The sequence below is a fragment of the Macrobrachium nipponense genome, chromosome 14 (genome assembly GCF_015104395.2).
Source record: "Macrobrachium nipponense isolate FS-2020 chromosome 14, ASM1510439v2, whole genome shotgun sequence".
Classification (NCBI taxonomy): domain Eukaryota; kingdom Metazoa; phylum Arthropoda; class Malacostraca; order Decapoda; family Palaemonidae; genus Macrobrachium; species Macrobrachium nipponense.
The window spans coordinates 38,427,895-38,442,458 of NC_087207.1; the positions used below are offsets into that span (position 1 = coordinate 38,427,895).

At 37.8% G+C, this 14,564-nt stretch overlaps 1 protein-coding gene across 2 annotated transcripts in view; it reads left to right on the forward strand.

The window, feature by feature from the left end:
* Positions 1–14,009, forward strand: part of LOC135226481 (probable G-protein coupled receptor Mth-like 1) — a 30,853-nt gene extending 16,844 nt beyond the window's left edge. For both annotated transcript variants that reach the window (XM_064266090.1, XM_064266089.1), the window contains exons 2-9: positions 2,563–3,733; positions 4,213–4,507; positions 4,764–5,027; positions 6,007–6,085; positions 6,737–6,930; positions 10,154–10,325; positions 11,509–11,598; positions 12,510–14,009. In XM_064266090.1, the coding sequence (XP_064122160.1) occupies positions 2,675–3,733; positions 4,213–4,507; positions 4,764–5,027; positions 6,007–6,085; positions 6,737–6,930; positions 10,154–10,325; positions 11,509–11,598; positions 12,510–12,903 (2,547 nt within the window). In that variant the 5' untranslated portion in view covers positions 2,563–2,674 and the 3' untranslated portion in view covers positions 12,904–14,009. The remainder of the gene's footprint in view (positions 1–2,562; positions 3,734–4,212; positions 4,508–4,763; positions 5,028–6,006; positions 6,086–6,736; positions 6,931–10,153; positions 10,326–11,508; positions 11,599–12,509) is intronic.
* The last annotated feature ends 555 nt before the right edge of the window (positions 14,010–14,564 follow it).

Consider the following 14,564-nt stretch of genomic DNA (forward strand, 5'->3'; position numbering starts at 1 on the left):
CCTTCAGTCAGAGCAACTTTCTGTCCGTACATCCCTCCTTCATCAAGAGTAAAAAAACCATATTCAGGACACAAGATACAAGATTAGGAACTTATTGATAATGATAACAGCAGTGAAGAACTACCATCTTATTCTTTGTGGTTTTGATAAACCTTACACGAACGACAGTCCCGTAATCACGGTGGATTTGAGTACCGCCTGGATGGGAGAATTTCTTTGTTCCTTTCCATTTGGGATATCAAAGCCTTCGGTGAAAAGCGCATAAATATTTTTTAAACATTAAAATGAACAGATCACTGTGCCTGTTGCAATACGTAATCAGTGTGTTGTCTGATCTAGTATAAGCAGTTTTCAAGTCAAAAATTTTGACTTTCAGTTACTTACTTTGCTGCATAGATAAAACCAAAGTCCCGCCTCTGAGCACTTACCATATTTCAGTATGAATCAGAGGTGGCTCTAGAATTTAAGAGTAACAGCTGGAATTCGCGAATCCAGTTTTCAATGAATCAAGACACTGAAGTCAAAAAAGAAAATCATAACTTCTTCACAACCGTTCATGTATATATCTATTTCATGCGGAGGAATTGTGTATAGTTACTTTTTCCAGTCAGATATATATATATATATATATATATATATATATATATATATATATATATATATATATATATATATATATATATATATAAATATATATATATTATATATATATATATATATATGGGGATACAATCCACAATGAAGTAAATTCCTCTTGTAGACTTTAGTGAACAAGACCACAGTTGATGGTCGAAAGCTTTAATCCTATACAAGAAATATATATTTTAAACTACAAGAGGAATTTACTTCATTGTGGATTGTATCCCCATTTACTTAGAGGTACGACATAGTACCTGGCTTCTGCATATAATATATATATTATATATATATATATGTATATATATATGTATATATATATATATATATTATATATATATATATATATATATAATATTCGTTTTTTTACGTATAGTAGGTATTAACCTATATTCTGCCGGAAGCTTCCTTAACAAAATAATGGTCTTTATATTTTCTTGATAGAAATGGCTTAGCGTTGAATGATAATAATGATAAATAGGTAGATATATTATCAGGTAAATCAATATGTCCGCCCATATAAATACGGCAAAATCTCCTCGCCTATGGAGGGTTCATCAATGCATACGAAAGATCTACCTAAGGAACGCCACAGGCGCCTCAGCGGATGTCAATTAGATGGGCGTGACAGAGACTCAGTAAAGCGTTCTAATTCTGTTTCCCGAATATTTCCCAGAATGCTCTCTTAAGTCCTCCGAGCCGAACTTATTCAAGAGTTTAAGTTCTGGTAAGGATTCGTGGGCTGTGATTTCAATGTCCAGCCCAGAGACGTAAGTTTGGGTTGCATCCGTAAAGAAAGTCTTCTTTGGGGGAGGGTTGGGGGGGGGGGAAGCAGGGGGCCGTTCACAACCTCCTTATCGATTGTAAAAAAAAAGGGAATGTTTTTTAATTATTGTCTTCATTTTCATGCCTGTTTTGGTTGCATCCCTAAAGAAAGTCATTTTTTGGGAGGGGGGGGGGGCGGAGGTAAGTAAGGGGGTTGGGGGTAACCGTTCACAACCTCCTTGTTGATTGTAAAATGGGAATATTTTCGAATTATTGTCTCCATTTTCTCACTGTTACAATCCTCGAGATCTTAAGATGACGCTTTATCTCTTCCTTTTTTTGGGCAAAACTCCACTGTTTCTTTCCGCCACTACTCAAACCCCCACCTTGCCCAAGCCCCCCATGGCGAACCCCCAATCCAACACCTCACCTTTAACCCCGACTTAATTTCCATCAGTCTTGTCTCAGTAGAGCAAGAAAGAAGTTCTCTTACCACTTGCTTTCTCCATGATCAGATTCAAGCGGTTCTTACATCAAGACTAACTTCGATTACAACAAAACACACTTCGACTAATTCATGTCACTAGAGAAACTGCAGTTTTATCAGAGAGGTGAAATCAATCCAACTATCTCCCGGCGGTATATAGGTGCTTAATGTTTTTTTTTTCTTTTTTTTTTTTTTTTTTTTTTTTTTTTTTTTTTTTCAGAATTATCGTGGCGCAGAGGTGGCCAAACAGTCGATCGCGATGTACCAATCGCTCGCGGCACTTCTTTGGTCAATCGCCGTTCCCCCACAGTCCTATATAAACAAACAAAAACACAACATCATATATATATATATATATATATATATATATATATATATATATATATATATATATATATATATTAGTGAGGCAGTTGTACTCATGTTTTATCGTACTGTGACGCCATTTGAATTTTCTTCCCACGTCATAATATGTGATTATGTAGTATGGTAGATCGTAGAGTTTCAGTCTTTAGAGTAGATCTCGGAGTCTAAAAGTCTGGCCACCCCTGTTGTGCGGCATCAAGTTATCGAGTACATGAATGAATAGACAATTTTCTGTTTTTGTTTTGTTTTTTGTTTTTTTAATCATCAACACCTTCTCACTGCTGTCGTATTGTCTTTCCTTTCTACAGGAGTGATCACCTACGAAAGATCAGCCAGAATTCCCACAAGTGGCAGGAAGACAAAGCTAAGTAGCTTGTGTAGAAATACCAGTTTTTCCATCACCATCACCAGCCTTCCAAAATGTCGCCTTCGTTCCCTCTCTTCTTTTGTTTCTTCATTGTCACTACAAGTGTCCGCGCCTTGCCTTCATTTGCTCAGAATTCCCTGACGAGAAAATCTACCACAGAAGTCGTGGACTCGAATCTCGTCACCAACGCTGCTACATCGCTATATTCATCGGCACTTTCCCCGACAGTATTGGAGGGAGAAACACTACCCTCTGTCATTAATAGGACAGAATCGCTGCTCATCCCAGCTGTAAAATCATCAGTGAATGAAAGTCATTCCAGCGTAACTAGTCCTACAAAGCAAGAGGCTTCTGATACCCCTACAACAACCGGAGAAACTAATGGCACAGAGGGAGAAGTTTCCACTAGTCCAACCAAAAATGGAGCTCTGATCACTGCTACAGAGAGAACGACTTCCTCTATTTCATCAACAAAAATGGAACCTCTTTTGGTCGACGCTACAGAGGAAGAAGTTCCTCTCAGTCGTACTACAAATGGAGCAAATGAAGAGACCCTTTTCATCAACGACACACCTGCCCTGACAGAAAAAAGTTCCCTTATTATAGAGTCTGTAGGACGAGAGGGTCGTAATAGCAATGACGTTTTATTCAGTGATGAAACACAGGCTTTTAAAAATAAAAGTTTAGCATCACAGTTAGAGGAAGGGAAAATACTTGCTTCCGCTGTACCCAGCAGAGAAGTGACAAAGGCCGTATTTACGCCACCCGTCATAGCTAAGAAGTGCTGTGAGAGCAACGAATTCTGGGATGGCAGCAACTGCGTTGCTGGAACAATTCCATTTCCCTTTGATCCTTTTATAGGTGCTACACAGGATTCAGAATCTGGTCGTAACAATTTTACTTGGGAAACGATGATGCCGAACTGCCCAGAAGATTTTAAATACCAAGTTATCAGGCTTCCTGGAGAGGACGCCTCTTTGAGAGCAAACAAGACTCACAGCTACTTGGAGTGGACTGAATTATCCATGACCAGGCAAACCACTCAGTACTGTATCGGTCAGCAACAAGATGGCGATTACTCTGCTGTTACGTGTATGGCAGATGAGGAGAAAGTAAGTTGTACTGTATAAAACTATACAACACTTCCAGTCTTTATATTCATATTTCATAACCTAGGTTTGCATTTTTATTTTCCTTTTTTATTTGTTCTTTCTTGACCAAAGATGTTCGACCACTGATCACATTTTGGATTTCATAGTGTCATTTCTTGTAGTCTTGGTTTGTGTTCAGTTCTTAATGTCCAAAGTGAATAATTGTTTGGCACTATCTGTGCAGAGCTTATTGTTAATAATTGTACTTTTCTTTTTAATTTAATAAAAGAATTACTCTTAGAGCAAAACTTGGTAAGGTTACTTCAATCAATATCTCTCCAGGTATCTTCAGTAACTATTAGTCCTGTAATAACAACTAATATATGGCCGTTCCTGAGTACTCTACTAAAAAATAGGTTACAACGTGCGTAGAAAATAGCAATAATATATGGGATTTATTATTATAAGCGAAGATTCCAGTCCACATGTATTAATTCCAGGTGTGCAACGGAGGCACCTGTATAAGAAAGTGCTGCCCTCAAGGAGAGGTCAAATCTCACACCGACTGCAAACCTGGAAACTGGAACTTGAGCCTGTCCTTCTACTCACTCTCAGGGGACGAGTCCGAGGCGCCGCGGGACCTTCAGTTGGTGCCGCTAGTCCCAAAGTGTCCTTACAAAGCCACAGTCAAGTTCTCTTCAGGTTATTGGCTCCTTCCCACCGGCAAACTCTACCTCAACCAAAGCGGTCAGATCTTAGATAACAACAAGTTCTGTACCGAATATTACATAGAGGGTATGTTGTTCATGTGGAACATTCGCGTCTCTTTTATTGCCGCTGACTGTCTGTTTTGATTTGTACTACTTGTTGATACATTACCTCCTAAAAAAAATTTTTATTGTCTACTTGAGAACTGAAAAGTTTTCAGCTTACTTGAGTGCATGATCTCGCTGACGAATGCTGATCTTTTAAGACATATTAAAGGCAGAAACGAGTTATATGCTGAATTGATCTCAGAAACTCCTTTGTTATCTGTTCCATATCATTTCAGCCTTGGAAAATGTCGTGATACACTGCTTCGATCAGCCCTCTCCAGTTCAAACATGGAAGGTCTACCTGGCACCCATCGGGATGATCATCTCTATCCTTTGTCTGGCCTTCCTGATTCTCCTCCACTTCTCCACGAAGAAGCTCATGAACGTCCAAGGTTACTGCTTCCTCTGCTACTCGATCTCGCTCCTGCTGGCGTATGTCGGGTTCTTCGTGAGTTTCAAGTACTCGAAGCAATTGCATAATACGCATTGCGTTCTCAATGGTGAGTTTCCAAGTGGTTTAACCGAACTTTGACATTCCGGCTCTCTCTCTCTCTCTCTCTCTATCTCTCTCTAATGGATGGAAACTTGAGCTGAAGAGACACAACACATCTCATTATGGGAACTTCTTTACATACAAGATATATGACACGTGGAATAAACTGCCAACAGAAATTGTAAACAGCAACAGTGTGGAAGAGTTTTAAAGAAAGCTAGACAAAATCATGAGGACACTGTAAATGCACAGTAAAACCTGCTCCTACAGATATGTGAGCACACGATATCTCCTCAGATAGACTAACAAGTCTTTGAGACATCCTAATCCTTGTAACTCTCTCTCTCTCTCTCTCTCTCTCTCTCTCTCTCTCTTGTTGCATCATAAACCCATCTATGTCCATATCTGTCTTGGTCTTTCACGGTGGCGATTTTATTTATGGGAGTAAATAAGACGAAACCCAGAAAGCATTTGCTGATCATTCCCAGGACGTGAGACATTAGGAACGTTCTCCTTCTCATAAGATGAACGGACTTCAATGAGGTTTTGATCAGTTTTCAATTGTAGGAGTAACTGAGCGCGCGAAGGAGTTGGGCTACTATCAGCTTGACATTAAGGTTATCAGTTTGTACAAAAAGCACCCTTAGTATATGTTTGTTTATGTACGCTTTCATATTTATATTTGCAATGACACACAGATGAGCAGGTGCGTAAATACAGTATGAAGAACATTACTTCTAAAGTGTCCATAGGAGTTTGGGTCGGAACAAGCTTCATGGAAAAGGGAAACTACTACTAATTGCGGATACCAAAGAGAAACTACAAAACTGGCAAGGCAGTCTGGAATTGGCTGCACAGGAGGACACAGCTTTTCTTCCTAAAACAATTTCTTGATCATGCTAAATGCTTCTGTAGCCAACGATTGTTTCATTATTAGAAATCGTCTTTATTTAATCATTCTAATATGAAATCTATTTACTTGACAGCCCTGTTCAGCCAGTTCACTCTTCATGCAGCGTTCTTCTGGCTCAGCGTCATGTGCTTTGATATCTGGAGAGTGATCAGGTAGGAATCTTCTTTTTAAACCTTTTAACGCTTACAACACCACAGTTCCTTATCTTTTCAGCTGGTTGTTTACACCAACATGTGCTATCCTAACAGTCCTCATTAGTTTCAGCCTTTTTATCTTTTGTTAGCAACTAGCACGCACACTTCAGTCGCATAAAGGAGAGTTGGCTCAACAATTGTCCCTCATATCCCCCGATACCATCTTGCTTCACCTATCCAGTGACTCGTCGTTCGCTCATACTCCCATTGTCCTTATATTTGCTCCCAAAGGCCTATATTGACCAACAGCTTCCAAATTCCTTCAACATATTTACATTCATCAGTCCTGGTTTCCACAATCTTATTCTTTGCATGCATGTATGAATGTAGTATGTATATATAATTATATATATATATATATATATATATATATATATATATATATAGATAGGTATCATAATGTCGTGAGTAAGCATAGTCATTCATCTTCATCTACACACGCCCAGGATCGTTCATCTGGCCAGTGAAAAAAATGATAAGTTGAAATCTAATTTCAGAAACTTACAAAAGAGAATCAGATGATAGTTAATATTAACCCTCTCTCTCTCTCTCTCTCTCTCTCTCTCTCTGGTCTTTACTCATTTTTAAAGTAGTATTTCTCTTCCGCAGATCCTCGTTGAAGTGCATCCCTCTGACGGGAATCCTAGAGAAGGACAAGCAGAAATTCCTCCTGTACGCATCCTACGCCTTCGGGTGTCCCTTGGTCATCGTCCTGGTGACGCTCATCATACAATTTCTCCCGCAGGAGGCCTCCGCCGGGTTGATCGTCCCAGGGTTTGGAGAGGAGTCCTGTTGGTTCGCAGGTAAAAGGAATTATATAGATAAATGTTAATGAATCCTGTTTGTAATATTCTTCAAGTTTCTAGTTGACCGGTTTGTTCATCATCTTTAATCACTTTTACTCAATTCATCGTTTGTTCATTTCTCTCCCATTCTCCATTGTGTTTTGTGGAAACTGACTTAATGACATCTTCAGCGTTTTCAAAACGATTGTCTTGTGTTTTTCAGTAAAATTTATTTTGCCTTGTTCAACACAATGCGCATCTGTATATCTTTTTTATGAGTAATATTGATGCCACGGTACTTGCAATGAGGGAAACATCTTATCGTTGAGTAAATTTAGCTCTATTACCAAGACACTGGTTTTGGTGCCAATGTAGAAATACTTGTTTTCCACCAAAGTATTTTTTTTTCTAAATAATAGATGATAAGTTTGACCTATGATAGTCACAAAAAAATATTCCCCTAGTTGACTGAAAAAGAACCTTTGCCATCGAAAAGAAACAGGTGCATAAATGTCCAATGAGAAATTGTTGAGTGCTGTTAATATATCATCATCTGCTGCTCATTCAAAATCTGAACAAATTTCCATGATTCTTGATTGAGATTTCGCTCAGTGATACATTTCTTTATTTCTTTTGATATCAGACTTTGCAAAGTTAATGTTATGCCCCAGGACTCATTTTAATTCCCTTTCAAATCTGAGTAGTCATTAGTTGTCTGAAAAGAAAACTATTGTGCCTGCTTTGTCTGTCCGTCCGCACTTCTTCTCTCCGCTCTCAGATCCTAAAAACTACTGAGGGTAGAGAGCCGCAAATTGGTATGTTGACCATCCACCCTCCAATCATCAAACATGCTAAATTTCAGCCCTCTAGCATTAGTAGTTCTTATTTTATTTAAGGTTGAAGTTACCCATAATCGCCGTGGTTAAAGTTTCATGGGTCGCGGCTCATACAGTATTATACCGAGACCACAGAAAGATAGGTCTATATTTGGTGGCTTTGATTATACGATGTACACAAACCTCGATTATCTTTCATTGCATCATTTTTGGAAAACCAAATGTTATCAAAATAGTTCCCAAAAAAAGGTAAAGGAGATGCATGATATTTTTGCATCATAGAAATCAAGGAAAAGTTGCTATTCAATTATGCCAGCAATTGCAGAGAAAGTATATTATGTGTCATATCAAATATTAGCTTCTTTTCCTATAGCTACAGTCGAATACATTCGACGTGGCCAAGATAAAGGATCACTTTCCCCCGTATTTCACATCTTGCCACATAATTAGCATCCAGAAAGCACTGAACTTGAGATACAGAATCTATCTGATATTTTATATTTACGAAATAACATGCAACTTCAAAACTGAAATATTCTGGAAGAACTAAATATAATTTACAAAATGTATATTTTATACATAACACGTACGATAAATATGCAAAATATTCTTAAATCTTGTCGTATTTATGACTTTTATATTAGTAACAATGCTTTATCCCTGAAACATTGTTACTAAAATAAGAGTCTAGCAATTTTTTTTGTATTTTTAACGAAACTTTTATATATAAAATGCATTTTTATTTCTGAAGATGTTTCGTATTTGCAATGTATCAGATACGTTCTGTATATTAAGTTCAGTGCTTTTTGGACGTTTATCACATAGCAAGATTGTGTTACTTGAAAACACCACTTACATCCGGATAGTGACCTAAGTGGACCCTTTTGTACAAGTGAGCTCTAAGAGGAAAAGAGGAAGTGAAGCTTGAGAGAACAGAGATGAGATGCTGAGGTGGATTATGGGAATGTCGCTGCTTGAGAAATTTGAAAATGATGAGATAAGAAGAAGGGCAGACTTAGTAAAGATTTCAGAGGTGATAAGAGAGTCACGATTGAGATGGTAAGGACGTGTTGAGGATGGATGACGAGGAGGGAGTGAAGAGGGTTTGGGAGGAACCTGTTAGAGGAAGAAGATCGAGAGGGAGACAGGCAATTAGATGGCGAGATAAAGTGAAGGAAGATATGGAGAGAAGAGGTTTGGTGGAGGGTAATGACTTGAATAGAAGGCAGTGGAGAAAGGGCATCAGGCAACCGACCCCTCAATTTAGGGATAACGGTGGGAAAGAAGAAGACTTTACGACTAAGATGACTTTTAGGATTTGTTGATCAAGTCATGAATTTTTTGTTCGTTTATTAATTTGAAAAGTGGGTGCTTCTGCACAACAACCTTACCCCCGTTTTTGAATAGCAAAATTCCAGTTGTTCCTAAAAAACACAATTCATTAATGTTACAGTATAGTAAGATTCCTATATTCCCACATCTTTCTTCACAATGGAATTTCTGTTTCCCAATAAAAGAATTCCAAAATGTTTGAACCTCCGAGAATTATCGTTCGAATCTACACAATAGATTTCCTGTACCTTTCTGCAAAATGTATTCATGGCATGTTTCTATACAATAGAATTTCCATATCTTTTTTCAGATGAGGATTTTCTTATGTTTTTGCGCTATAAAAACCACATATGTTTTTGCATAACTGAATTCTTATATGCTTCGCCTTAATAGAATTCCCATACATATTCTGTGTAATAAAACCCATAGTTGTTCGCACCAAGAAATTCCATCTAATTCTATGATAAAAAAGTCAAGTTTTTTTTCTTTATAATTCCATCTTATAACACATATATATTTCTTCGCAAAAGAATTCCCAGATGCTTAAAAAGAAAAGTTCATAGAAGTTAGACAAATTGGGATACGAATGATTAGTAAAACAATATCAGGCTCAGACAACCGAAGAAGATTAAGAAGAAGAAGACGAAGAAGAAGAAGAAGAAGAAGAAGAAGAAAAATATTGTCAACATGACCTGAGGGAACTAATAAGAGACAGTCATTGACATCGACAGTTATGGAGGGCAAACCTTGTTGTACCAGGGAAATCTTGACAATGATTGATTGACTGACTGACCGAGCGCATAAATGCACAGAAGAATGATTTACTGATTGATTGAAAGCATAAATGTTCAGAGGGTTGATTGTTTGATTAGTTGAAAATATAAACCTGTAGAGGGTAATCTTACCTGAGTACACTATTAGGCAAATGGAAAAACATGAAACGTGATGTCGTCATTCGGAAATTACGGCCTCTTTGTGAAGCCATCAGTAAATCTTATTATTTCTTGCAGAAACGCGATAGTTATGCTTACTTTTATTTATTTATTCATTATTTATTTATTTTTAACTTCCAGGTGAACTGGCGCAGTTCCTCTACTTCTATCTGGCCATTGCAACGTTGATCGTCCTGAGTCTCTGCATGCTGGGTCACGTGATCTACATGCTGTGCCAAGCCGAGCCAGGAATGGGGTGTTGCCTTCGCAAGAGCAAAGGTCCCCGAGCCTTCAACAGGAAGCATCTCTCGTTGTGAGTTTTTAGTTGCTTCAGATCTTAAAATCTACCGAGGCTAGAGGGCTGCAAATTGGGATGTTGATCATCCACCCTCCAGTCATCATACATACCAAAGTGCAGCTCTCTAGCCTCAGTAGTTTTTATTTTATTTAAGGTTAGCGTTAGCCGTAATCGTGCGTTTGGCAGCGCTATTGGTGCCAACAACACAGGCCACCACCGGGCCATGGCTGAAAATTTCATGTGGATATTATTTCAGGAGTTTCAGTAAATTTCGGAAAAGAAGACAGCGCCCTATTTAGGTCTCTCTTTTTTATTTTATTTTTTTTTCTAAGTTTAATTTTGACATCAAATAACTCTCGGCTTTTAAATCTAATTTTGACATCAAATAACTCTCGGATTTTAAATCTAATTTTGACATCAAATAACTCTCGGCTTTTAAATCTAATTTTGACATCAAATAACTCTCGGATTTTAAATCTAATTTTGACATCAAATAACTCTCGGATTTTAAATCTAATTTTGACATCAAATAACTCTCGGATTTTAAATCTAATTTTGACATCAAATACCTCTCCGAGAAAGATGAGGGATAATTTAGTTTGAGTTTATGGCAGACGTCTAAATCAAATTCGGAAATAAGAGAAAAAGGACATTTCGGTCAACTCTGGAACTAGAGTTTTAAAACTCTGAAACTAGAGTTTTAAAACTTTGAAATAGAATTTTAAAACTTTGAAACTAGAATTTTAAAACTCTGAAACTAGAATTTTAAAACTCTGTAACTAGAGTTTTAAAACTCTGAAATTAGAATTTTAAAACTCTGAAACTAGAATGGTAAAACCCTGAAAATAGAGCTTTAAAACTCTGAAACTAGAATGTTAAAACTCTAAAAGTAGAGTTTTAAAACTCTAAAACTAGAGTTTTAAAACTCTGAAACTAGAATTTTAAAACTCTGAAACTAGAGTTTTAAAACTCTGAAACTAGAATTTTAAAACTTTGAAACTAGAATTTTTAAACTAACAAAATTGAAGTAAGTGGAAAAAGAGAAAGAGAAATCATATCAAATCATTTAATCGGTACGAAGAAAAAACGTAGCCTTATTTTCATCTAAATTAAGACAAACGGATGTGTAAAACGAGGACTCACAAGACCCAGATGAAGAACAAATTTCTAATATTTTCTATTTTCTCTTGTTTTCCAGATTTCGTCAGAGGCTGATGATCTTCGTCTTGATGGCCATCTGCTGGTCCACAGAAGTGCTTTCCCTGAAGATCCCACCTAAGGACGCCTGGTGAGACTAGGCTCAGCTGCTTCGAATACTGTCTTCATAAGCATTAAGCTACAAATGTCCTTTAACATCTAATTCGCTCTACCTCGGAATTAACATATTTTCATATGTGTTAACCGAAGAGGGAATTTTGCTCAGTTGATAAGAAATTCTTCGGCTCATGGATTCGAGCCACGAAAACCAAGAATTCAGAGCGAACGGTGACGCGCTTTAACCCACAGGATTATCAAGATACTCCTTAATAGTCCTGTGGGTTAGAGCGCGTCACTGTACGTCCCGAATTCTTGGTTTCCGTGGTTCGAATCCATTTGCCGACGAATTTCTTGTCAACTCAAAATTTCCCTTCGGTTAACATATGAAAATCTATAAATTCCGAGGTAGAGCGAAATAGATATTATGGGACATTTGTAGCTTAATGCTTTTATATGAATCACGGTGATATAATATAGTTCATGTCATATATATATATATATATATATATATATATATATATATATATATATATTATATATATATATATTATATATATATAAAAGTATATATATATATGAATTACTTTATACATTATCACCAAACATTTAACCTAAATCAGCTTCCAACGGACTTGAATTACTTATCGTAATTTTTTCGTAAATATTTTAACTTGAACACGACTGTTAAAAGGCTATCATCTATGCACCGATTCCTTTTTTCTTTCCTTTCATTTCTGATTTGTGCAACTTTATACCCTCACCGCTGGATATTCAAATAACATCTCAGTGAAATGACGCAAAACTACGTAAAAGTTATGACTTACTTTCCAATGAATGATGGACAAGTTCTCAGCAACATCATAATGAATGACACTGTGTACTCAAACACAGAACATTCGAGTACAGTAAACACGACTCTAACGGAGCTTTGATTACTTTCAGGGTCGTCACCGACCTCCTCAATACACTTCAGGGAGTCATCGTGTTCATCATCTTCTTACTGAGCAAGCAGAAGAGGCAGCTGGTGAAAGAGAGCTTGCTAAAGATATTCAAGAAGACCAATGAAGACACTGCAGAAAACCAACAGCAACGCGACGGACGAATCAGAAGTGGCAGATTCCCCAGAAACTTCGAAGAGCACAGCTGGAAGCACCGAGCAGTCACAGAGGGAGATGGCGAATATGCCCTCAGGGACACAAGTGTCCTCTGGTGGGGATGGGAATCGCAATCCTCCCCAACCCCAAGGGAATGGTTCACCCGAAGGATGCAGCGGCGGCGTAGTCAACGAAGGGTACAGGCAAGAGCGCGAAGAAAAGAAAGGTGTCAGCGGGGCTGACGAGACAAAGGAAGCTGACAGCCACGTGTAGAGCCTAACGAAGTCTTCGCCGACGGTGCCTCTAAAACCATTCTGTCTCAGCAAAGATAACTGAGCTTGTGACCAGATTAGAGCCACAGACACGAAAGAAACGAACGTCAAGGGATGGTGGTTGTGAGGGGTACCGGCAATGCCGATAGTGAAAGGGAGACTGAGACTCGGTTGTGTATAAAGGGACTCCTTCACAGAGAATGCAGTAGTATTCTAGCTTTGCTGGGCGATGTGTAGACAGCACAAGATTATACATGAAGTAAAGACCGTTTACTTGAATAACGATACAAGAGGTAATGTGGGGTTCATGTAGTGATGTCTATGAACTAATCAAAGACTACCCCAGTCCCCAGCCCCCCCAACGCCCCTCCCCCTTTTGCTTATGTTGGTGTAGACCGAAGAGGACGAGGTAAACAAGGAACGAAAGTGTTTTGCGGCATACCTCATAACTGTTACCACTTAGGTGTCCTTGCGCTAAGAATACCACTTTGTTTATCCCCAGTTACATCGTACAGATGTTTTCAATCCTCCTTTTTAATGATGTAGTGTCGATGCTCCTCCAGAAGAATCTGTCTGTCGATACCCAAAGATTCCGTCGAAATTCAGATTTCTGCATCTTGAGAATCACGAAGTAGAAAGCGAAGAATTTTGGATCTTTCTTAGACATTGACCCCCGATGGCTTTTAACTCGGTATGTATCCACCTTTGCGGCGTGTTTAGTACAAGCACATTGAGGATGACCTTAAAAACATAAACAAACGACTGTAAATATCGTAAAGATAATAATCCCGAAAAAATATTAGTCATAGAAAACGACCCCCTGAACTTTGCTGGGGGTCACTACCTAAGAAATTTCCAGATTTTGCAGATCAACAGCTTTTATTAGCATCCACCGACTCAGGAATTCGGGCAAAGCTTCACTGATCAGATCCTTTTCTCTTTGTACGATAACTATCTGAAATTGGACAGAGAAGTAATTTGGTGATGCATCACTGAAAGCACCATGGGAGTGAATAGGCACTGCAGTCAAATAAGCAAAGACAATTAACTGTTGCTCTCTAGCATGTTATCGTGGAACGATCTTTCAATAATATATATATATATATATATATATTATATATATATATATATATGATATATATATTTATAAGGGCAAATGCTACGAAGGAGGAGTGAGACAACAGAGCAGGTTGCAAGGCCTTTCGACACACGATCCTTTACTAGCTAGTACAGGACCGGGTGTCGAAAGGCCTAGCAACCATTTGGTTGTTTCACTTTTACTTCGGAGCGTTTGCCTTTATCTACACATTCATCATGTGCCATATCTTCGTGATTCAGTTATACATATATAAGAGTCTATATACATATATATATATATATATATATATATATATATATATATATATAATATATATATATATGCGAGTGTGTGTGTGTGTTGTTTCCAGCCGTGTGAACGAGCAAGGAAACAACGATTATATCAAGAGTACAATAATCATTCGGTTTACTTATGTTCTTAACGAATCATAGGGCTAAGTAAAATACAAATATATAGTTATATACAAAACAGATTTGTAAATACAATTAATTATACCTTAAAATAATTCAGTTCCTTCTCCCTCCACTATAAA